This window comes from Pan paniscus, chromosome 10, assembly GCF_029289425.2.
Source record: "Pan paniscus chromosome 10, NHGRI_mPanPan1-v2.0_pri, whole genome shotgun sequence".
Taxonomy (NCBI): domain Eukaryota; kingdom Metazoa; phylum Chordata; class Mammalia; order Primates; family Hominidae; genus Pan; species Pan paniscus.
The window spans coordinates 13,714,052-13,737,975 of NC_073259.2; the positions used below are offsets into that span (position 1 = coordinate 13,714,052).

Here is a 23,924-nt window from a genome sequence, read left to right on the forward strand (position 1 = left end):
TGACTCGTCAAAAATCTGCATAATGGAAAATTGCAAGGGGTTTTTCCTGATCTACTTTGAAATGCAATTCCGCTTAAAGGTATAGCTTTGCCATGAGTAATCAGACTTCCTGTTCTAATGTCCACATTCCTATTCAGCTTGTTCTCTGTTATGAATTCCATGTAAGTCCTGCTGCTTCAACTGGAGACCCTAAATAAGCATTTCAAACTTAATAGGCTGAAATGACACTGTAGTCTGAATTCTAAGTAAATTATGAAATAGGCAAAAGAATCAGGAAGCAATCTAAACACTCACTTTATTACTGGTAAAGCTGTACTGAAACATGTGAATTGGATTTAAAGCCAAAAAGCATTTCCTACTATGCCCAAACCCAAGTCTAAAATAGAAACCCTTTTTGGGAGAATTGTATAGGCTGCCTGAGGGGGAAAAAAGAAGTCCTTCCTCTCACTTCCTTGAGAAAAGCAACACTTGAATACTGGCCTTTGATTAATTAATTCTCTCCAGTGGAAATAATGAGAACATTTGACCCTATATAAAGTGTTTTGGATATTGTGAGAAATGAAGAAATAGGAAACATGTTGGACTTGTTAATGGAAGTTCCTTCTGGGTGAATTGAAGGAGTATAGGGAGAAGAGAAAATGGTTTCTATCATGCTCATTGCCTTCTTTTTGAATCAGTTGAAGTAAAATTTGTATACCACAAAATATATCCATTTAAGTAAACATTTCAATGAGTTTGACAAGTTTTTATACTTGTAAACTGTGAAATGTTGACCTAAAAGGAAGGGGCTGAGACACAAATTATAATTAGAGTTTTCTTGAGCCAAAGTGAGGGCAGAAGCCAGGAAGAACAGACCCAAATACTCTTGGCTGTTAGCTTCCTCTGGCCTTTGTTACAGGCAGGTTTTTAAAGGAAAAAGAGGCAGACAGGGAGTGGGTTGGTACACAGTTGTTTGTCAGGAATTCTCATTGGTTCACAGAAATAACATTGATTAGTGATTGGCTATAAATAATTAACTATAGATCATGGATTATAGTGTCCAGTGTGACATCATTAAGTTAATTTGTAATCACTCCTGGCAATAGCAAGCAGTTTTAAGACATGAATACATAGCTCAAAGAAAGGGAGTAGGATGTGATTGCTCTCATTTTAATGTTTCTCTAGGCCTGATAATTTAAAAGGACCCTCAATTCTCAGATAATTTTTCTTTCTTTTTTAAAATGCAATCAAGTTGAACATTTTTATTACCCGCAAAGTTCTCTAAACCCCTTCTTAGTCAATCCTGCTTCCACCCAACCCCAAACAACCATTGATCTGTTCTAAATGTGGATTATATTTTTCTTTTCTAGAGTTTCATCCAAACAAAACTATACAGTATGTTCTCCTTTGTGTCTGGCTTCTTTTGTTTAGCATACTGTTTTTGAGATTTATCTATGTTATTTTTGCTGCCAGTAGTTAATTTCCTTCTACTAGTGAGTAGTATTTCATTATATAAATGCAACATACATATAAATATCTATACATTTTCCTATTGATGGAAATTTGTTTTTTTCCTGGATTTGGCCTTTAAGAAAATCTGTTATAAATATTTATGTGGAAGTATTTTTGTAAATATTTTTCCCTTCTCTTGAATACGTTTCTAGAAATAAAATTGATGCGTCAAATGGTAATTGTAAGTGTATCTTTATAAATATGCCAAACATCTGATGAAATGTCTTGGGTTTTTCTTTATGTTTTTTTCTCTGGATATGATATATTTCCTTTCTCTGACTACTTTTAAGATTTTTCACTATTGATTTTTATTTTTTAAAATTTTCCATAGGTTACTGGGGTACAGGTAGTATTTGGGTACATAAGTAAGTTCTTTTGTGGTGATTTGTGAGATTTTGGTGCACCCATCTCCCGAGCAGTGTACACTGCAACCTATTTGTAGCCTTTTATCCTTTGTCCCCCCACCCTTTCCTCCAAGTCCCCAAAGTCCATTGTATCATTCTTATGCCTTGTGTCCTCCTGGCTTAGCTCCCACATATCAGTGAGCACATATGATGTTTAGTTTTCCATTCCTGAGTTACTTCACTTAGAATAATAGTCTCCAGTCTCATCCACGTCCCTGCAAATGCCATTACTTCATTCATTTTTATGGCTGGGTAGTATTCCATGGTGTAAATATATACACCACATTTTCTTTATCCACTTGTTGATTGACAGGCATTTGGGCTGGTTCCATGACTTTGCAATTATGAATTGTGCTGCTATTAACATGCATGTGCAAGTATCTTTTTTGTATAATGACTTCTTTTTCTCTGGGTGGATACCCAGTAGTGAGATTGCTGGATCAAATTATAGTTCTACTTTTAGTTCTTTAAGGAATCTTCACACTTTTCTCCATAGTGACTGTACATTCCCACCAGCAGTGTAGAAGTGTTCCCTGATTACCGCATCCGTGTCAACATCTATTGTTTTTTGACTTTTTCTTTATGGCCATTCTTTCAGGAGTAAGGTCGTATCACATTGTGGTTTTGATTTGCATTTCCCTGATCATTAGTGATGCTGAGGATTTTTTTTCATATGTTTGTTGGCCATTTGTATATCTTCTTTTGAGAATTGTCTATTCATGTCTTTAGCCCACTTTTTGATGGGATTGTTTGTTCTTTTCTTTTTTGTTTGTTCTTTTCTTACTGATTTGTTTGAGTTCGTTGTAGATTCTGGATATTAGTCCTTTGTTGGATGTATAGATTGTGAAGATTTTCTCCCAGTCTCCGGGCTGTTTACTCTACTGACTGTTCCTTTTGCCATGCAAAAGTTCTTTGGTTTAATTAAGTCGCAGCTCTTTATCTTTGTTTTTATTGCACTTGCTTTTGGGTTCTTGGTCATGAAATCCTTGCCTAAGCCAATGTCTAGAAGGGTTTTTTCAATGCTATTTTCTAGAATTTTTATGGTTTCAGGTCTTAGGTTTAAGTCTGTAATCCATCTTGAGTTGATTTTTGTATAAAGTGAAAGATGGGGATCTAGTTTCATTCTCCTACATGTGGCTAGCCAATTATCCCAGCACCATTTGTTGAAAAGGGTGTTCTTTCCCCACTTTATGTTTTTGTTTGCTTTGTTGAAGATCAGTTGACTGTAAGTATTTGGCTTTATTTCTGGGTTCTGTATTCTGTTCCATTGGTCTATGTGCCTGTTTTTACACCAGTACCCTGCTGTTTTGGTGACTATGACCTTATAATATATTTTGAAATTAGGTAGTGTGATGCCTCCAGATTTGTTCTTTTTGCTTAGTCTTGCTTTAACTATGCAGGCTCCTTTTTGGTTTCATATGAATTTTAGAATTGTTTTTGTAATTCTGTGGAGAATGATGATGGTATTTGATGGGTGTTGTGTTGAATTTGTAGATTGCTTTTGGCACTATGGTCATTTTGACAATATTGATTCTACCCATCCATGAGCATGGGATGTGTTTCCATTTGTTTGTATCATCTATAATTTCTTTCAGCAGTGTTTTATAGTTTTTCTTGCAGGGGCCTTTTGCCTCCTTGGTTAGGTATATTTCTAAGTATTTTTTTTTTTTTGCAGCTGTTGTAAAAGAGGTTAAGTTCTTGATTTGGTTCTCCACTTGGTTGCTGTTGGTGTATAGAAGAGCTACTGAGTTTTGTACCTTAATCTTATATCTAGAAGCTTTGCCAAATTCTTCTATCAGTTCTAGGAGCTTTCTGGAGGAGTCGTCAGGGTTTTCGAGATAAATGACCATATTATCAGCAAACAGTGACAGCTGACTTCCTCTTTACTGATTTGGATGCCCTTTATTTCTTTCTCTTTTCTGATTGCTCTGGCTAGGACTTCCAGTACCATGTTGAAGAGGAGTACTGAGAGTGTGCATCCTTGTCTTGTTCCAGTTCTCAGAGGGAGTGCTTTCAAGTTTTCCTCATTCGGTATTTTGTTGGCTGTGGGTTTGTCATAGATGGCTTTTATTACATTGAGGTATGTCCCCTGTATGCGGATTTTGCTGAGAGTTTTAATCATAAATCGATGCTGGATTTTGTCAAATGCTTTTTCTGCATCTATTGAGATGATCATGTGATTTTTGTTTCTAATTCTGTTTATGTGGTGTATCACATTTATTGAATGGCATATGTTAAACCATCCCTGCATCTCTGGTATGAAACCCATTTGATCATGGTTGGATTCAGTTAGCTAGTATGTTGTTAAGGATTTTAGCATCTATGTTCTTCAGGGATACAGGTCTGTAGTTTTCTTTTTTGGTTAAGTTCTTTCTTGGTATTGGTATTAGGGTGGTGTTGGCTTCATAGAATAAACTAGGAAGGGTTCCCTCTTTCTTTATCCTGTGGAATAGTGTCAAAAGGATTGGTACCAGTTCTTTTTTGAATGTCTGGTAGAATTCTTCTGTGAATTCATCTGGACTTTTTTTTTGTTGGTAATTTTTTAAATTACCATTTCAATCTTGCTGCTTGTTACTGGTCTTTCAGGGTATCTAATTCTTCCTGATTTAAGCTAGGAGGGTTGTATTTTTCTAGGAGTTTATCCATCTCTTCTAGGTTTTCTAGTTTATGTGCATAAAGGTGTTCATAGTAGCCTTGAATGATCAGTGGTGTCAGTTGTAATATCTCCTGTTCCAATTACCAGAAATGCAGCAGGTGGAAAGGTTAAAACATCTATTAGTAACTGCCCCTGTCCTAGCTTTACCCTCCTTAGGCAGCCATTCCATCTTTTTGTCAAAGTAAACAAGGAAGTAGCCTTAGGAGTACTTACCCAAAAGCACGGAGGCCGCCGGCAACCCATAGCCTTCCTATAAAAAATCCTTGACCCAGTAACCTGTGGATGGCCCAAATGCATTCAATCTGTAGCGGCAACTGCTTTGCTTACAGAAGAAAGTAGAAAAATAACTTTTGGAGGAAACTCCATTGTGAGCACACCTCACCAGGTCGGAACTATCCTAAGTCAGAAGGCAGAAAGGTAGATTACTGAATCAAGAATTTTAAAATATGAGGCTATCTTGTTAGAAAAAGTTGATTTAGCCCTAACCACTGATGATTCACTTAACCCTGCTGCCTTCTTAACAGGAAATTCAAACCCAGAAAAGAACCTATGCCCCCAGACCAGAAGAACTTGGACATAAATGTTTAGATAAACTCCCTTTCAAACCAGAAGACACCTTTTTGTAGATGGTTGTTCTCAAGTAATAAAAGAGAAAAGGCGTGACAGGTACTCAGTAGTAGATGGAGACGCCCTACCTAATGACTGGTCTGGGCAAACATGTGAGTTGTTTGCACTAAATCAAGTCTTAAAATTTCTGCAAAACCAGAAAGGGACTATTTATACTGACTCCAAGTATGCCTTTGGAGTAGTCCACACCTTTCAGAAAATTTGGGCAGAGCGAGGCCTCATTAACAGTAAAGGCCGAAACTTAGTCTATAGAGACTTGATAATCCAAGTACTAGAGAACTTACAGCTGCCAGAAGAGATAGCAGTTGTTCACGTTCCAGGTCACTAGAAGAATCTTTCCTTCGAGAGCTGAGGGAATAATCTAGCTGACCAAGTAGCCAAACAAGCTGCCTCTTCTCAAGCAGCATCCATTTCCCACCTAACCCCTTGTCTTCCCCCTCCAGCTGCAGTCCCTATCTTCTCCCACAGAGAGCAAGAAAAGTTAAGTAGGAGTCAAAGAAAGCCACAAGGGAAAATGGGTGCTATCAGACAAGAGAGAAATGCTGTCTAAGCCCATCACGTGAGAGATACTGTCACAGTTGGTTTCATTAATGACCAGACATTTTGTTAGTGAACACTTCCCAGACTTTACTAGCACTGCTAAGAATTAATCACCCCACTTGCTCCTGGTCTGAAACTCCAAAGTGCTTTGTTTATGTTACAGTACTTACTGCCTTGTATGTTAGATTAGTGAATGTATATTTGCCTCATCCACTACTGTATGAACTTCTTGCTTGCTAGGACAAGGCTATATTCCTCAGAACTGAGGAGGGAGTTGAATCATGTGGCTATTTATTCTCAAATCCTCTTCACCAAGTGGAACAAAACAACAGCGAAAGACCACCGCACATGGAGGCCGGAGGTCTGGATTTGGGTTCTAGATCTCTAGATCTATTACTAACTGGAGGTATGGATATAGTCAGGAAAATTGTCTTCCTTAGGTGCTTCCTTGATAGCACCTATAAAGGTCGAGATCTGTTGGATCTAGATCAGGGGATTCTCAATCATTACTATGCAGAAAATCAACTGGGAGGGTTACTTTGCAATACAGATGCTTAGTTCCATCTCATGATATTTTTATTTTTTTTTTAAATTGGTCAAGTATTTTTCATTAAATAATGTAAACTTTCTTAGTCTACATCTAATAAAACTCCCACCAGCATACAAATACATTGAATGATATTAGCAGCAGAATTTTTAAATAGAGTAACCATACACAACTATTAGGCCACCTTTTTTTCATTGCTTATTATTTCATGCTATTTGTCACCATTGTCATAGTAATCAGCCTCATCCTACATTGTTGAACACCCATCATGGACCATATGGCATAAACATTTTTCCTACTCATAAAGGAGCGTATGTTCTCTATATGTATATAAAATTAATGTCTGAACAAAGTGGCTTAAACAAGGCAGAAGTTTGTTTCTCCCTCACTTAAATCTATAATTCTACCTACCATGGCTATTACAGATACCTGCCAAATTCATTAGGGACGCAGGCCCCTTCCAGCTCTCTGTTCTGCTATACTTTAGAAGAGGCTCTAGTTTGGCTGCTAAATCCCCACCTATCATTTTTGAATTCCAGGCAGCAGGAAGGAAAAAAGCCAAGAGAGAAAAACAAGGGAACATCTACCCTCCTTTTAAGTTTTTTAACCAACCCCCTCTTGTTTTTTTTAACCGACTTTGTTGAGCTATGATTACATTTAAAAAGCTGTAATATTTAAGGTGTACATCTCAGTGAGTTTGGGGATAAGTATACACCATGAGCACATCACTACCATCAAGATTATAAACATATCCTTCACCTCCCTAAGTCCCCCCCTTTATTATTATTTTTTTTGGAAAGAAATATTGGTAAGAATACAAAATCTACCCTTTTAGCAAATTTTAAGTATGCAATACAGTATTCTTAGCTGTAAGCACTATGCTGTAAACGAGACCTCCAGAACTTACTTACGTGGTATATCTGAAACTTTGTGCTCTAACCACATCTACCCATTTCCCCAGCACCACGGCCCCTGGCAACCACCATTGTACTCTCTGCTTTTGTGAGTTTGTCTATTTTAGATTTCAAATACAAGTGAAATCATATAGTAATTGTCATTCTGTGGTTGGCCTATTTCATATAACATAATGCCCTCCAAGTCCATCCATGTTGTCACAAATGACAGGGTTTCATTATTATGTAACACTGAATAATATTCCATTGCATATGTGTATTAGCCATTTATCCTGATACTCTCCCTCCACCTGCCTCCCAACAGGCCCCAGTGTGTGTTGTTCCCCTCCTAATATCCATGTGTTCTCACCGTTCTGCTCCCACTTGTAAGTTAGAACGTGCAGTGTTTGGTTTTCTGTTCGTGGGTTAGTTTGCTGAGGATAATGGCTTCCAGCTCCATTCATGTTCCTCCAAAGAACATGATCTCATTCCTTTTTATGGCTGCATAGTATTCCATGGTGTATACGTACCACATTTTCTTTATCCAGTCTGTCACTGATGGACATTTGGGTTGATTCCATGTCTTTGCTGTTGTGAATAGTGCTGCAATGAACATATGTGTGCATGTATCTTTATAATAGAATGATTTATATTCCTTTGGGTATATACCCAGTAATGGGATTGCTGGGTCAATTGGTATTTCTGGTTGTAGGTCTTTGAGGAATCACCATACTGTCTTCCACAATAGTTGAACTAATTTACATTCCCACCAACAGTGTAAAAGTGTTCTTATATCTCAACGGCCTCATCAGCAGGTAGTTTTATTTAAAAAAATTTTGAGAAACCTTCATACTATTATCTGAAATGGACATAGTAATTTGTATATCCACCACAAGTTTACAAGGGTTATCTTTTCTCCACATCCTCACTAATACTTGTTATACATCTTTTTGATAATAGCTATTCTAAGAGGTATCAGGTGATATTTCATGGTGGTTTTTATTTGCATCCCCCTGATGATTAGAGATGGTAAGAATTTTTTCATATATTTGTTGGCCATTTGTATCTGTTCTTCTGGGAAATGTCTACTCAGATCTTTGCCCAATTTTTTTTTTTTTTTTTTTTTGAGTTGGAGTCACTCTGTCACCCAGGCTGGAGTGCAGTGGCGTGATCTCGACTCACTGCAAGCTCCACCTCCCAGGTTCACACCATTCTCCTACCTCAGCCTCCCAAGTAGCTGGGACGACAGGCACCCGCCACCATGCCCAGCTAAATTTTTTTTTTTTTTTTTTTAGTGGAGACAGGGTTTCATCATGTTAGCCAGATCTTTGCCCATTTAAAAAAAAATTCAACTTTTATTTTAGATTTAGGAGATGCATGTGCAGGTTTTTACATTGGCACATTGTGTGATGCTGAGGAGTATGAATGATCTTGTAACCCAGATAGAAAACATAATACCCAATAGATAGTTTTTCAGGCCTTTGTCCCCACCTTCCCTTCCCCCTCTAGTAGTCCCCAGTATCTGTTGTTCTGATCTTTACGTCCATGTGTAACCAATGCTTTGTTCTCACTTATAACTAAGAACATATGGTATTTGGTTTTCTCTTCCTGCATTATTTTAGAATAATGGCCTCCAACTTCATCTATGTTGGTGCAAAGGACATAATTTTTTTACGGTTGCATAGTATTCCATGGTGTACATATACTGTATTTTCTCTATCCACTCTAACATTGATGGGCATCTAGGTTGATTCCATGTCTTTGCTATTGCAAATAATGCTATAATAAATATATGAGTGCACACATCTTTATGGTAGAACAATTTATTTTCTTTTGGATACAAGGGTCAGTCCCCATCGCTGCTGACAAGGGCCAGTGTTGAGTGCCTGCAGCTTTTCCGGGCTCAGGGTGCAAGCTGTCAGTGGCTCTACCATTCTCGGGTCTGGAGGATGGTGGCTGTCTTCTCAGAGCTCCACTAGGCAGTGCCCCAGTGTGGACTCTGTGGGGGCTCCAACCCCACATTTTCCATCTGCACTGCTGTAGTAGACATTCGCCATGAAGTCTCCACCCCAGCAGACTTCTACTGGACATACAGGCTTTTCCATACATCTTTAGAGATCCAGGTGAAGGCTTCTGATATGGTTTGGCTCTGTGTCCCCGCCCAAATCTCACCTCAAATTGTACTCCCATAATTCCCACATGTTGTGGGGGGACCCAGTGGCGATAACTGAATCATGGGGGCAGTTTCTCCCATGCTGTTCTCGTGGTAGTGAATAAGTCTCACGAGTTCTGATGGTTTGATAAGGGGAAACCAGTTTTGCTTGGCTGTCATTCTCTCACTTGCCTGCTGTGATGTAAGACATGCCTTTTGCCTTCTGCCTCCCCCCAACCATGTGGAACTGTAAGTCCAATTAAACCTCTTTCTTTTGTAAATTGCCCAGTCTCAGGTATATGTTTATCAGCAGTGCACTTCTGTACTTTGTGCAGCTGCAGGTTTAATACCCCATGGAAATTGCCAAGGCTTATGGCTTGCACCCTCTAAAACGGTGGCCCAAACTGTGTCTGGGGCCCTTTTAGCCATGGCTGGAGCTGGAGTGGCTGAGACCTAGAATGCTGTGAGCACTGTCCTGCGCTTGCGCTGGGCCCAGCCCACAAAACCATTCTTCCCTCCTAGGCCTCCAGGCCTTTGAGGGGAGGGGCTGCCACCAGCCAAGGTCTCTGAAATGTCTTTGAGGCCCTTTCTTCATTGTCTTCTATTAGCATTTGCTTTCCTTTTAGTTACCCAAATTTCTGCAGCCTGCTTGAATTTCAGACAATACCAGTGGTCTTACAAGTGCTACATGACCCCTATAACACTTCCTGACTTCATTTCTGCAATATATTTTATTTTTTTACATCATCATGAACATTGAAACTTTTTATATCTATTCACCTTCCATTTGTTTTCAAGTCCAGTTTGCCTCCAAAGAATTTTAGAATATAGAGTCTCCATAAGACTCTAGTTTGTCTGGTTTCTTGCTGTATTCCTTGACTGGGAATGCTTTCTAGTACATATAATACACTCAAAATTACTTATGAATAAAAAAAAGGAATTAATCTTCACATTTTTACTTCAAAATAGCCTTAACTCTTTGGTTTCCAACTTTGTGTGAGGGTTTTTAGTAGTAGTCTCAAAAATCCAATCAAACTGAACAGGGAGTGTCTCCAGAATGAAGTTTTTGATTAGATTCAGTGTCTGTGCAATCAGGGCATGTCTCTTGGAATGTAGTGGTGATTAGGTTTATTAATTTTTTTTTCATATATAAGGGGAAGCCAATCAGAGGATGCATTTTCCCAGAGAAAGAGCATCTGAAGAGTTTAAGACCTTGGGGAAAGAGAGTCTTGCTGCTTGCTTGTGGGACTTGCCTTGGAAGGTAGATAAGTTCACTGCATCCTCCAACTTTTTATTTCTGGTGAGTTCTCCAAGCACTGAGATGTGAACTGGCCTCATTCCCTTACAATGATACTGTTACCAGTAGAAGAGATTCCAGTTACTGACAGCATATCTGCATGGGTCCATAAGCAGCTTCAGTCCTTGCCTCCTCAGAAGAAAGAACTCGACTGAAGGGCATACAGCGGAAAAAGAGACTGAGCGCTAAGTTTCAGAGCAGGAGTGGAAGTTTATTTAAAAAGGCTTTAGAACAGGAAGGAGAGGAAAATTCTCTTGGAAGAGACCCAGGCAGATGCCTGAAGGTCCAAGAAAGAAAAGAGAAGAGCCTTTAACCTTGATCCTGCGATGGGTTTGCCACTTTCCCATGATTCTTCCTTTAGGGAGAGTTTCCGGCATGCACAGTGGTTTCCTTACCCTTTGAAATTGAGTATGCACGGTGTATTTAGGGAGTTATATGCATGTCCATCTGAAGCTTTCTTTCCTTTTCCGGTGGAGTGTGCCCCCGGAAGATTATGCTTTGCCATTTTTGTCTCTTAACATGCATGCCCAAGAAGTTGCTTCTTCCTGGGGTTTGCATTTAATTCACATTTTTGATGTTAACAGGTGTAGACCATCAGGAAATGGCCTCTCTCTGGTGCTGCCTAATTATCATTTTTAGAGATGCAATGTGATAATTGACAGGCCATCACCTGACATTTCTAGTGGGTAGGGGAAGAGCCCTCTCCTGCCCTGCTCATGCTCTTCTATCTGTAACAAGACAAGCTTTGTATATCATTAGACATTTGTCCCATCAAGGCAGCATCTCATTGTTACATTTTATTGTGTGAATTGTTACTTCACATTCTCATATTCTGTGTTCACTATTTGTGTGCCTTTTCCATTTTTGTTTTGACCATATCTCATTATTTGAACTGCCTCCTCCAAGATTCTAGATCTGCATTGGCCAATATAGTAACTACTAGTCACATGTGACTATAAACTGTAAATTAATTATAATTAAATAACTAAATGGCATATCCTTAGTAGTAATAGCCAAATTCGTGGCCAAACTAGAAATTCTGTAACTACATATGTGTGGTAGTTACTGCATTGGACAATGCAGATATAGAGAATTTCTTTCATCACAGAAAATCGTGTTGGGCATGTTGGCTACCACTTATTTTTAAATTCTATTTGTGTGGTTTATAGTTAAATTATATTCTGCTTCTCTATATTCATTTCCTTTCACAGATTTTCTCAAGCAATTTTTAAATTTCATTCATTTACCTTATTGAGGTAAGTACTTAGATTATTTTTTTAAAATAATGTACAGCAAATAATTTTTCTATGGATACTGTTTTAGCTTTATTGTATTGGTACTTTTACGTACTATATTCAGGTATTATTTTTCATAACTTACTTTAAAAATTGTGCCAAGTTTATTTAAAATAGATTTCTCCCTTGATTTTCAGACGTTAGATTCTGTCTTCTATTGCTGTATTTTAATTTAATTTTATTTTATTGTATGTAAATATGTTGCATATTCCTTTTTTTAAAATGTGAGATTTTTTCTCTCTCCTGTTACACAAACTTTGTATGCAGTGTTCATTATGCACTTTAAAAATAAATATTTTGTTTCAGGGCACGGTGCTTTCACACATAAAACCTTAGAATAATTTTAAATTCCATTCCACTTTCACCATTCCTGAACTGCTTTGAATATATTGGATGTTGGAAGCCGTGAGAGGCTTGCAATCCTGTCAAGATAATAGGATTTTCCATTTATAGTGTAATCTGACTTGCAATCCCATCAAGATAACAGGATTTTCCATTTATAGTGTAATCTGATATATATTCGTTCTGGTTTCATACTTTAAAAAAATCTATTCTCTTTTACTCTGTGGTGATCTTTGCTTTTCTATGTGTTCATTGCTAGAATGTCAGCTGCTGTTTCCCTAGCACCTGAGATGTCATTCAACATTGTATAGCACTGGTGTTGAGAAGTGAGAGAATCTACTAAATAATAGCACTTTTCGAGACTGCAGTTCTGAATTAAAGGAAGGGAAAGGACAGGCAAAATAATATAGACATCAGCTATTTTTACTGAAGATCTGTTGGAGAACATGGTTTTGTTGTCCAGGAACTTGAGACCTAATACTGCATTCCTAATACTTCACTAAGGTGTGTCTAAATAGCCATGAAAGGGCTAGGAGGTCACAAGTCGGCCTCTTAATTTGTACAGTTGCCCTTAAAATATTAAGGTAATATTGAGGATGCAGAATGGCTCCTTCCTCATGACTTTTTAACAGATCTGGGCCGGGCACGGTGGCTCACGCCTGTAATCCCAGCACTTTGAGAGGTGGAGGCTAGCGGATCACCTGAGGTCAGGAGTTCCAGACCAGCCCTACCAAAATGGAGAAACCCCGTCTCGACTAAAAATACAAAATTAGTCGAGCACGATGGTGCATGCCTGTCATCCCAGCTACTCAGGAGGCTGAGGCTGGAGAATTGCTTGAACCCGGGAGGTGGAGGTTGCGGTGAGCCGAGATCGCGCCACTGCACTCCAGCCTGGGCAACAAGAGCGAAACTCTGCCAAAAAAAAAAAAAAAAAAAGAGAGAGAGAGAGACATCTGGAGGGAGATACTAAGCTGTGCAGGCTCTCATCTTGAAGTCACCAAATACATAAGTTGTTATTCCTGCTCTGGTGAAAAGTTTGTCAATACATTTTTTTCCATGAATTAATGAAAATTTTAGACCCATAACGTAAGTTTTTAAAAGTTTCTCCTAAAGATTGCTTGTGTATGTATGTGTTTTAAAATATATTGAATCTCTACGTCTTGAAATAGTTTTTATAGATTCCACACAAGAGTCCTTTATGAAATAAGTATGCTTTAACTTTCTGATAATATTTGTCCTTTTTTGTCCCTGGCACAGTCTGTATATGACCAGTTAAATGACTTTTCATTCATGTTTGGGTTACAATTACACACAAATATTCTCTAAAGCCCAAATCTTATTTTGATATTCGAGGAAGAGCTTACATGGTAATAATATTAAGGGTTACAGCTGGTTTCACTGAAGCTTTGTAGGCCTTCTCTAATATCTTATTTTTTTGAAGGAATAGCTGTTCTGCTTGAATTATAGACTACATAATACATGTACTGTCAGGTACATTCATGGAAGGGACAGGCAGATGGAGTCATATGTTACTGGAGTCCTGATGAACAGATGTAGAAAATAGTTCAAGGAATAAGAAAAAAGTTGATATTGAAAAGTGCTTGTTGAAGTCTGTAAATGTGCATTAAATGTGGCAGTAAAAATAGACAAAATGATGTTTGGGAATTGGGGTCTAAATTCTGGAGTCCCCAGAATCATAGAGAACCTTGGTTAGGGGAGTAATTTTGTCAAAAAGCAAGAAGAGGCAGTGACAGGCAGAATATAATTAAAAGTATTGCTGGGTCATTTTCTAATTTTGTAATTTTGTCATATTTTTCAAACTCTGTTGATCATTTATTAAATTGGTAAATAAATTATAATCAGCAGGGTTATTATGAGGGTTAAATAAGGAAATATATGTACATCTGTAAGCACAATGTCACAATTAATACAAAGTTACCCTTTTTATTTTTCCTGGACTTCATGTACAAATGGGTCAGTAAATTTTTTGTTGATGACACATAATTATCACTTGTACATAAAATGTATTTAATTATTTTTATATTTTTAGCAGGGAAATAATACATGCATGTTTCCCCCTGTCTCAAACACATACATTCATATAAACATATGCACCTATATACCTACATATCTATGTACGAATATATACATGGACATCGGTATTTCTCAGCAAATATGTATCATGATAATCAGAGATATTGCAACTAACAAAGACTAATATAAACCACGATTGCAAGAATTTTAGATACCACGTTAGTAAAATATCAGATTGAGCTGCTAAATTTCTCCCACCCCTACGTCATTTTGTATTTTCTGAGCATCCTAGAGGATTGTGACTGTATACACAGGACAGAAACACCATGACTCAGGGTACTCCTGCTAATTTCTGATGCAGGAGATTTTAAGGGCTAGATTAGCAGGATGGGAGTGTTGACCCTCTAAGTGAAATAAATCCCTGGATTGATTACCCCCATCCTAAAACAGATTTTTTTTTGAGACAGAGTCTCGCTCTGTCACCCTCGCTGGAGTGCAGTGGTGGGATCTCGGCTCACTGTAATCTCTGCCTGCCGGGTTCAAGAGATTCTCCTGCTTCAGCCTCCTGAGTAGCTGGGATTACAGGCAAGCACCACCATACCCAGTTAATTTTTGTATTTTCAGTAAAGACGGGGTTTCACCATGTTGGCCAGGCTAGTCTCGAACCCTTGACCTCAGGTGATCCACCTGCCTTGGCCTCCCAGAGTGCTGGGATTACAGGCGTGAGCCACCACACTCGACCCTAAAACAGATTCTTACTTGATTATTTCCAAGTTCCAAGGGGAAATACAAAAGTCAGAGTTGAGTGAAAATAAAAGTGGAGTAAAGCTTCAGAAGGCTGTGGTGGGTGTTGGAGAAACATTGCTAGGGCATAAAGCTAGGATAATAAAATCTGAGAAATCCCAGTGTTTACCTATAGGTGGAAATCATACTCCACATGTGGATGGAGTCAGGGATCCCTGTGTTTTAAAATCACTGAGGGAATTGAATATCTGGACTTGTGCCAATTAACATACAAAACTCCGTGCTTTTGATGTTCTCATTCACAAGATATCTGTGTTCCTTCTTTATTAGCAATCATAGTCATAGGCTTCCTAATTTTGACCACGGGAAAAGAGGAGAGGCCTCTGCGTGTTTGTGTCTGTTGGTTAGGCTGTGGTGCAGCTGGTGTCACACTTCAGTGAAAGTCTGGCTTTTCATCACAGGTTGATCTGAAAATTGTGCACAAGACTGCTGTCTCACATGTTCTTTCTCCAACCTCAGCTTTTCTTAGTGCCCAAAGTGTCTGCAAGTGGAAATCCAGAGGTAGACAGAGAGAAACTGAGTTCCGGACAATGCATTCACTAGTGAGTAGGGGATGCTTCTTTCTACTGAAATTATACCCATATTGCTGGCAAGTGGGCAGTTTTCTCCAATTTGCATGGGTGTTTCATTTTTATTCTTTTTTTGTTTTGTTTTTATGATGTAAAATCCACCCAGCCTGGGTATTCCAAATGCAATCAGGAGGCTTTCAGGTATCTGGCCTCCAGTTAAGTTTTCTCAGGACTCTAGGTGGGGTATCATGTGTCAAAGACTCCTAAATTATCAATATAATTTCTAATATTACACTATTTTATTCCAGCCCCTATTAAGGCTATTTACAAAAAAAGATATGAGAGGTTTCATTTATATATTTCTTTTTCTTCTATCCATCCTATAATCTCATAGGGAAATAATTGACCCATTAACTGTACTGTTGGCTGAAATAGACTTAGGATTGTGATGAATGCAGGCGATAGAGATGAGCGAAGAGCAGAACATCACAGCCCAACAATGAGTCTGGTGTTCTAGCAGCTGAGTTCAATAAATCCAGTGTGATAGGACTTGGGCAAGAGCTGTGCAGTGTTGAGGGAAAAGAAGAGTTTGATAAAATATATTTGAGCTTCTGAAAACTTTGTGAAAGGACAACTAAAGAAGTCATTATTATTCTTATCCCCATTCATTTTACCTTTTGGTAATTAACCTTTTTGCCTTCTGGTAAGTGAAAGTAACATATAAGAAATATAATTATTTAATTATGGTTGCACACTCAGAAGAAGGAATATAGTAGATAGAGTACACTTTAGGGTTCTGTGGAAATGCTTTATAAGGGCTGGTTAGAAAAAAAACAATGAAGAGGCTTTTTAAATCTTTGAACAAGTGAAGTGAGAAGGTAAATTTAAAAGAGAAACAATGATAACTGATGTTTGGATTGCCGAGAGAAAATTGAGAACAGGAGGCTTCATATCACAGGAATCATCGGACTAAGATTTCCTCAGTATAGCAGCCTCAGTGGTCTTGTCTTGTGCTGCTAGACTGTCTTTAAGCCTTGTCATGAACACCTGAATTATATAACATTAGAGAGACTATATGTATGAATTGAATCCTATATTCTGCATAAAGCTTTTTCAGTTCTGAAGAATGCTGGAGTCTGGTTCATTACTTTCTAACATTTTAATGAATAAGGGATCAATGACTTATATTTAATAAATATTTGCTAGATAGGAAACACGTTTTCTATTAGTTCATTAGATTATTCAAAACACATCATAGGTCTCTTAACCATTTGATTGGTGAGAAACCTGTGGTTCATTAGAGAAATAGTTTATTTCATCACAGTCGTGTTTAAAAAGTAGTAAATCATGGTTATTTGCCTTGTGACAAATCTGTAATTTACTTGAAATTCATGGTAAATTTCATTTTATTTATGAACGTTCAAGTGAAAATTTTATAATCAGTTATGTAGAGGTGATCAACACATTACTGAAAAATATCTGGGTTATATTATGCCACACCTCACACGATATTTCTTTATAGTAAAGTTTAATGGATTCAGAGTGGATATATCTCTGTGAGTGAATCTGAAAGGCAGATACCAGCTTAGTACTGAGAATGAACTGGCTGGAACCCAAAACACTGAGTATTCTGCATACCCAGCTCCTAGCTATGTCATCTCAGCCTTCCTCTTCCGGACATTGAAAGGGATTTCTCTGTCTAAACTAAAATGTCTGTGATGTTTTAGAAGAAAGTGACTTTTGAAGATGTAGCTATTGACTTCACCCAGGAAGAGTGGGCCATGATGGACACATCCAAGAGAAAGCTGTACAGAGATGTGATGCTGGAAAATATCAGTCACCTGGTGTCCCTTGGTGAGTCCCTCAGCATTCACATACATATGTAGACACACATTCGCTCATTCATTCAATAAGTGTTAGAACAGCTTCCCCATATCTCACTCTAATCTCTTCTCTGCTTCTCTCACAGATCTCATCTGAAAGAAGTTTGAACTTTCTAAATCTATCTGAAATAAATATCTTTCTTTTTATTTTATTTTATTTAGTTTGTCACTCAATTAGAATGTAGTCTTGACAAGGATTTCATGGTTTCTTTGGTACTCAGTCTCTAATACTCATAACAGACCTGGGAACTTAACGAATATTTTCAATGTATTAAATTAAATATTTTCTAAATAACTCTTCTGCTTTAGTCTATGCTTAGGCTGAGACCAATTAATGAAAACAATAGCAATATCTTTTCCATATAGAACACCAAATATTTTTGTAAATCGAATTTTTTTTTTGTTCTGTGTGAGAATAATAATAAACACACTGTGCAGAGATTTAATTATTCTCTTTCTGAAAAGATTGTGTATTATGCGTTGTGTCTTGGAACTTAGGCATGGACTCAGCATTCATATGTCCTGACTGTTTTGAATTTCCTTTTCCTGATGGCCCTTTTGTTTAGATTTATTTTCCAGTCTCATGTTGGGTCAGAAAAATCCTGGGGAGTTTTCTGTGTTCTAGGTCTTGTGGCCTGAGCTGACCTTCACTGTTTTTATTCTTCCTTGATAGCCTGCCTTACACTTGGTGATAATGCACATTTATTGACAGTGAACTCAAAACACATGTATTCTTTCCACTAACAGGGTACCAGATAAGCAAATCCTATATAATTTTGCAGCTGGAGCAAGGAAAAGAGCTGTGGCGGGAAGGAAGAGAATTTCTTCAAGACCAGAATCCAGGTAAGCAACAGGGTCCTGTGCTCTAATAGGAGGAGGTGCTTTGTCAATGAATAATATCAGTTGAATATTAATTAGTGGTTTTATTAAATGAGTGATAATTTCTAAAATGTAGGTTAGGCTACTGGAGCAGAATTCCTTAGATGTTATTATCATTTTGTTCATGTGTCAGATGCTACTCTTGTGTCCTCTTTTTTCACTTTTCTTTTACTTTTAGGAAAAGGATAATTCATGTGCTTGGCTGGGGTTAAACTTTCATATGCTGACTCTTTCCCTGATACCCCTGTGAAGACTATCCCTCTATTTACCTGCCTGATATCTCATCTCCATTTTAACTCTTTTCACATTTTAATTTTAAAAATCTTTTCTAATTGCTGACACTGTACAATCTATTTCTTCTATTCAAGTAGTTTCTTCATTTGACACACTTGCCACATCTAAGTGTCAATTTTTGAAAAAAAGTAAATGGGCCTTGGGGCTTTTCAAACAATTTTATTACCATAATACCAATGTAACAATTTATTTTTCAATTATTTCAGACAGGGAAAGTGCCCTTAAGAAAAAACACATGATATCCATGCATCCTATCACCAGAAAAGACGCATCCCCCAGTATGACAATGGTAAGTTTTATAGCTGTGTACACCAGTCATCTAAGTTAAAGACATGGTAATGGGTTAAGTTAGTAATGAAGCACAATCACCTGAGTGTAATTAGGCTGGCATTAAGTGCTTTCTAAGCAAAAAAAAAATTGAATACTTTGAATTTAGTGAATACATTGAACTGTGTTCTAAACCATAACATGAGATCTCTAAAATAGAACAAGTGCGTATACATTGCTCATGCCCAGACATTGAAAGATATTGATATCATCACAATTATGCAATAACTCTGCAGTTGAGATCTTACAGAAGAGAACATATCTGTGTCTGCAGGAGATAATGTGTATGCAAATGTCAATCGAGAAAAATGACAAGACAAGTCTCAATCATTTTAGGAGATTTATTTGCCAAAGTTAAGGACATGCACCCAGGGGACAGGTGTATGCCTTTCTCCAAAGATGATTTTGAAGGCTCCAAATTTAAAGGGGAAAGGGTGGGATATTGAGAAGTACACAATTTTCATGTAAAAGGTAGGTAGAAAAAATAGTCATTCATGCATTTTTCTGGCTCAGTGAATCTGGATTTTTTTTACATAAGATGACATAAACAAATGAGGCAGAGGAATAATGCAGGAAAGCTGCATTTTACATAAGACAACATAGGCAAAATTGGGCAGGGAAACAATCAGATATGCATTTGTGTCTGGTGAACTGGGGATGACTGCACCTGTAAAGACAAGTTATCAGTTTGCATTGCCATGGTGTAATTTTAACAGCTCATGAGGAATTCCCTTGTGGGCAAAATATGGGGGAGGCGTGTAGCTTTTCATCTTGTAGCCATATTATTTAGGAACCAGACGGGGGAGGCAGGTTTCTGTGACCCAGTTCCCAGCTTGATTTTTCCATTTGGTTAAATGAGTTTGGGGTCCCAAAATTTAATTTCCTTTCACACAAGAAACATTGGAAAGCTTTCAACTGGGGTCTACCACTGAATGGTTGGTCTAGGATTCAAAGGTAGTGAAATGAATGTATAGATATATGTGGGTAAACCATTAAGAGCTTTTAATCTTTGTCCCAAAGGAGAACTCTCTCATTCTGGAGGATCCTTTTGAATGTAATGATTCGGGAGAAGATTGCACTCACAGTTCCACAATAACTCAGTGTTTGTTAACTCACAGTGGAAAGAAACCCTATGTCAGCAAACAGTGTGGAAAATCTCTTCGTAATCTTTTCTCCCCTAAACCACATAAACAAATTCATACTAAAGGTAAATCAAATCAATGTAATCTATGTGAAAAGGCCTATACTAATTGCTTTCACCTTAGACGGCACAAGATGACTCACACTGGAGAGAGGCCATATGCATGTCATCTATGTGGAAAAGCCTTCACTCAGTGTTCTCACCTTAGAAGACATGAGAAAACTCACACGGGAGAGAGACCATATAAGTGTCATCAATGTGGGAAAGCCTTTATTCAATCCTTTAACCTTCGAAGACATGAGAGAACTCACCTTGGAAAAAAGTGTTATGAATGTGATAAAAGTGGGAAAGCCTTTAGTCAAAGCTCTGGCTTTAGAGGAAACAAAATAATTCACACTGGAGAGAAACCACATGCTTGTCTTCTATGTGGGAAGGCCTTCAGTCTGTCTTCCGATCTTAGATGACATGAGAGAACACGCACTGGAGAAAAGCCATATGAATGCCATTTATGTGGGAAAGCCTTCAGTCAATGTACTAGTCTTAAATAGCATCAGAAAATTCACGCTGGAGAGAAAATTATAAACTTCTTCAGAACATATTCTGACTTTAGATGACACTGTGTTAGGAATGACGAAGGTAAGGAATGTGGCAGAGACTTCAGCTGTAGTTGTAGCATCTAAACATGCCAAAGGACTCATATTTTGAAGAAATACTGGAATCAACATGGAAGATACTTCAGTTATCTTTCTTCTTCAGTCCACATCAATAAATTCATATGGAAGAGAAATTGTGTGACATGTATGTACCAAAGACTTGTTAGTGATCTGAGCATAAATGACATGAGAGAGCTGAAACTGTCAACATAGTCAACTAAAAGTCTTCAGCAACAGCTTTAACTTAAAACATGTGGGACTTTCAGGTAGAGAATCTCTAACTCTGCATTCAGTGTGAAAATATTTTTATTTGCAATTTATTGTCAAATAACATGAGAAAACTTTACTTGGATGAACCCTTTATTTGTATTTTCTGTGAATAAACATTCAGCCAAGCACCAGGCTTGATGTTCACAAGAAAACAGAGTGATAAAATGCTGCTAAAATGGAAAATAAGAGAGGAAATCCTTCATAAGCTAAATAAGAAGGGAAAGTCTTTCCAAGGGCAATGAATTCTCTTGGAATACCAAATACTTCTTACTGGAGAAGCTATGCAATGAAAAATCATGAGAAATCCTTTCTTCATAGAGCAACACTTGTGGCACATGTGAGATTTCACACTGGACAGAACATGGTTAGCATCCTGAAAGGAGAAAATTCTTTAGTGGTAATTCATTTCTTAGTTGACATTAAGTTTCTCACATTGAGGAGCTATCAAACTTGAAAATCACTGTGGAGAAACCTGATAGATTTCTCATCATAAAAGTGAGTCAAGAAGGTAGACCTCTAGAAAAAACTCTTAACACATACTTTAGCAAAATAATTCAGAAATTTGAGAAAATATCTATTCATAAAAATGTGGCATGTAAATGCATAATAGTAAAGTGACCAGGGAATAAATTGAATGCAGAATTATATAAGAAATCTCATTAAACTTTTCCAAAAGATTAATACTTACAAATATTGAAAGAATACAATCTGTTGTTGAAAAAACTTAGTATGTTGGCGAAGCCCTTGTTTCATTTATGCAGCCCTAACAAATCGATTTGCATCTGCACTCCTTGGGTGAGATTCTTGGTCGAGATTCTACCCCAACTTCTGAGTCTCCCCAGTCTTTAACAGCTCTTTCCTCACAGCTCACCTCCCTTTACTTCAACGTCCACTAAAACCACTTATTTCCATCCAACCCTCGAGTTGACACACCAGGGATCTTCAGCCCCACTTGCTAGATTTCTCAGTGTGTCATTGCATAGATTTAGCAGGGAAATGGAGGCTGTATCAAAGACCCCTAGTATATGCATTTGGGTGTCCCCAGCCCTTGCCTCTGTCTCTGAGCAGTTACCTGGGATCAGAGGTAGCTCTTCTCTTCTATCCCTCAGAAGGCTCTTGAAATTTTGTCCCTGGAGCCTGTCTAACTGGAAGTAGCAGTTCATCTCATGACACCCCACATTTTATTCAGGTGAGTCCTGAGTTATTACACAGAGACAGACACAGCTGTGCTCCTTTTACTGCAGTCCAGAAGATAAAACACCAGCATGATAAAACAGCCGAACCTGTCAGCCACCTTGCAAGCCTTTCCTATATTTGATTCAATGTACTTTTCCCGAAGCAAAATGAAAGTTCTCACAGAGGGGCCCTCCTCTGCCTTGTCCTCAGAATTGGAAAATGTATTGTCCGTGAAGGAGCCTCAGTACTGAACCTAAAACTCAAGAGAAAATGTTTCCTGAATATCAAGTGGGATGACTTGAAATTTTGCCAAACAGGCACAATCTTAATACGATCGGCCTTACTAAGGCTAAATGGCCTTACCCATGGTTGAAATTGACAAATCAATATATTAAAAAATATCCACAAGTGATTGATTTTACTCTGCAGCCAGGGTTTATGTCAAGTGTGAGGATAATGAGCAAGAAATTCAAGCCCTTGGCAAACTGGTTGGAGAGGCAAGGACTGTGTCCAGGCAGAGCTCATATCATTATTTATTGTTTAATCTATTTAATTAAATATGTAATTTACCCACAAACTGTGGCTGACATTATATGTACTCCTGAGCCACATTGAGATGTACTATTTGTGCTGTGAAATTCTATGGGATTTGACAAATGCATGGTGGCAGATCTCCAGCCATTATTAAAGCGTAACACAGAATGCTTGTCTTATTCAAGCTCATCTTCCCTCCACATAGAGGGAATCAATCGACTTTTGTATACTGATTTTTGAATTTGCCTCTTTATTTCCATCTTCTTCAATTAAAGCACAAGATATCGTACTCAATTTCCATTTGATCTTTCAAAAGAAAAGTACTGAATAATCTACACCTGAATTTCAGTGATTCAGACTCAGGTCCACCGCTAAGGCCAAACGTCCTGTGCTGCCACCTCATGGCCGGCAGAGGGCAATGAAACTCATCTTTCCGGCCATGCAGGGCGCATGCGCGGTCTGCCTCCCGCGGCGGGCCGGGTCTCCAGGGAGGACCTGAGTTTTTCTTCACCCATGGTCAGGGAGGCGCCATCGCCCTGGCTTTGGGGCTGGGGCCTCCGGGGAGGTTCCGGTAGGGGCGTTGGAGAGGCCGCTCTTTTTGCAAGGCCCGAGATGGCGGGCCCTGCGCAGGCCGCCCTATTCCGCGCCCTCAGGGCGTCAGTATCCGCCTGAGGCCGGATACCCACTCTGGGCTCGGATACCCCCGCTGGGCCCGGAGCATCCTCGGCGCTGCCCTCCCAGAGCCCCGCAGAGGCTGAGGTGGCGCGGGGGCGGCCCCGGCTCCGCGAGAAGCGATGGCAGCGAGGGCTGGAGGACCCGGGCTACGGGACTCCGGGGCGTCTGGCCTGGGTGGGACTGAGCCCATCCAGGGACTGGGACTCCGGGGTTGTGGTGTAGGTGGATCCGGGGCAGGCTCAGGACCAAGACCCTCTGCTTCCACCAAGGAGCGCCCAGAGGCCGGCGGCAGCTCCAGGTTCACCTCCTCCTTCTCCAGGTGTTTACTTTTCCTTTATTTCTGTGAGGCCAGAAATTGTCGCCATCCTTCACATCGGTGAATCGGGACCCTAACACTCATTACCTCAGGTTTATTGTTATTGCCATTAACAGTGTTGGTGGCATTATCACTAAGATCATCATTGTTGTTATTATTGTCATTTATGATTATTAGCAGGTGTG

The 23,924-nt window shown here is 38.7% G+C and overlaps 2 protein-coding genes across 12 annotated transcripts in view; both read left to right on the plus strand.

Moving 5' to 3' along the window:
* ZNF705A (zinc finger protein 705A) lies at positions 1-23,036 on the plus strand. Of its 3 annotated transcripts, XM_055095342.1 has the most exons (8): positions 1-79; positions 10,465-10,610; positions 11,819-11,863; positions 15,542-15,624; positions 17,319-17,445; positions 18,222-18,317; positions 18,854-18,936; positions 19,995-21,817. In XM_055095342.1, exons 4-8 carry the CDS (start codon positions 15,613-15,615, stop codon positions 20,577-20,579), a joined length of 903 nt encoding a protein of 300 aa, XP_054951317.1. In that variant the 5' UTR covers positions 1-79; positions 10,465-10,610; positions 11,819-11,863; positions 15,542-15,612; the 3' UTR covers positions 20,580-21,817. The 3 variants fall into 3 exon arrangements, with proteins under 3 accessions (XP_054951317.1, XP_054951318.1, XP_057155353.1); XM_055095343.1 differs by lacking the exon at positions 10,465-10,610; XM_057299370.1 differs by lacking the exons at positions 10,465-10,610; positions 11,819-11,863 and having other exon boundaries at positions 2-79; positions 19,995-23,036.
* A 152-nt stretch (positions 23,037-23,188) lies between these two features.
* Positions 23,189-23,924, plus strand: part of LOC117974331 (putative glycosyltransferase ALG1L2) — a 61,975-nt gene continuing 61,239 nt past the window's right edge. For 4 of the 9 annotated variants that reach the window (XR_010108797.1, XR_010108796.1, XM_063592972.1 and 1 more), the window contains exon 1: positions 23,189-23,742. The gene's annotated coding sequence lies outside the window, so the exon portion shown is untranslated. The remainder of the gene's footprint in view (positions 23,743-23,924) is intronic. The other 5 variants (XR_010108795.1, XM_057299371.2, XM_063592970.1 and 2 more) reach the window with 3 other exon arrangements.

Bases quoted from the DNA above. Each gene is read 5' to 3' on its own strand.
- ZNF705A (XM_055095342.1), top strand. The intron at 17,446-18,221 runs GTGAGTCCCTCA...TTCCACTAACAG, and splicing joins CAGTCACCTGGTGTCCCTTG to GGTACCAGATAAGCAAATCC. The intron at 18,318-18,853 runs GTAAGCAACAGG...CAATTATTTCAG, and splicing joins TCTTCAAGACCAGAATCCAG to ACAGGGAAAGTGCCCTTAAG.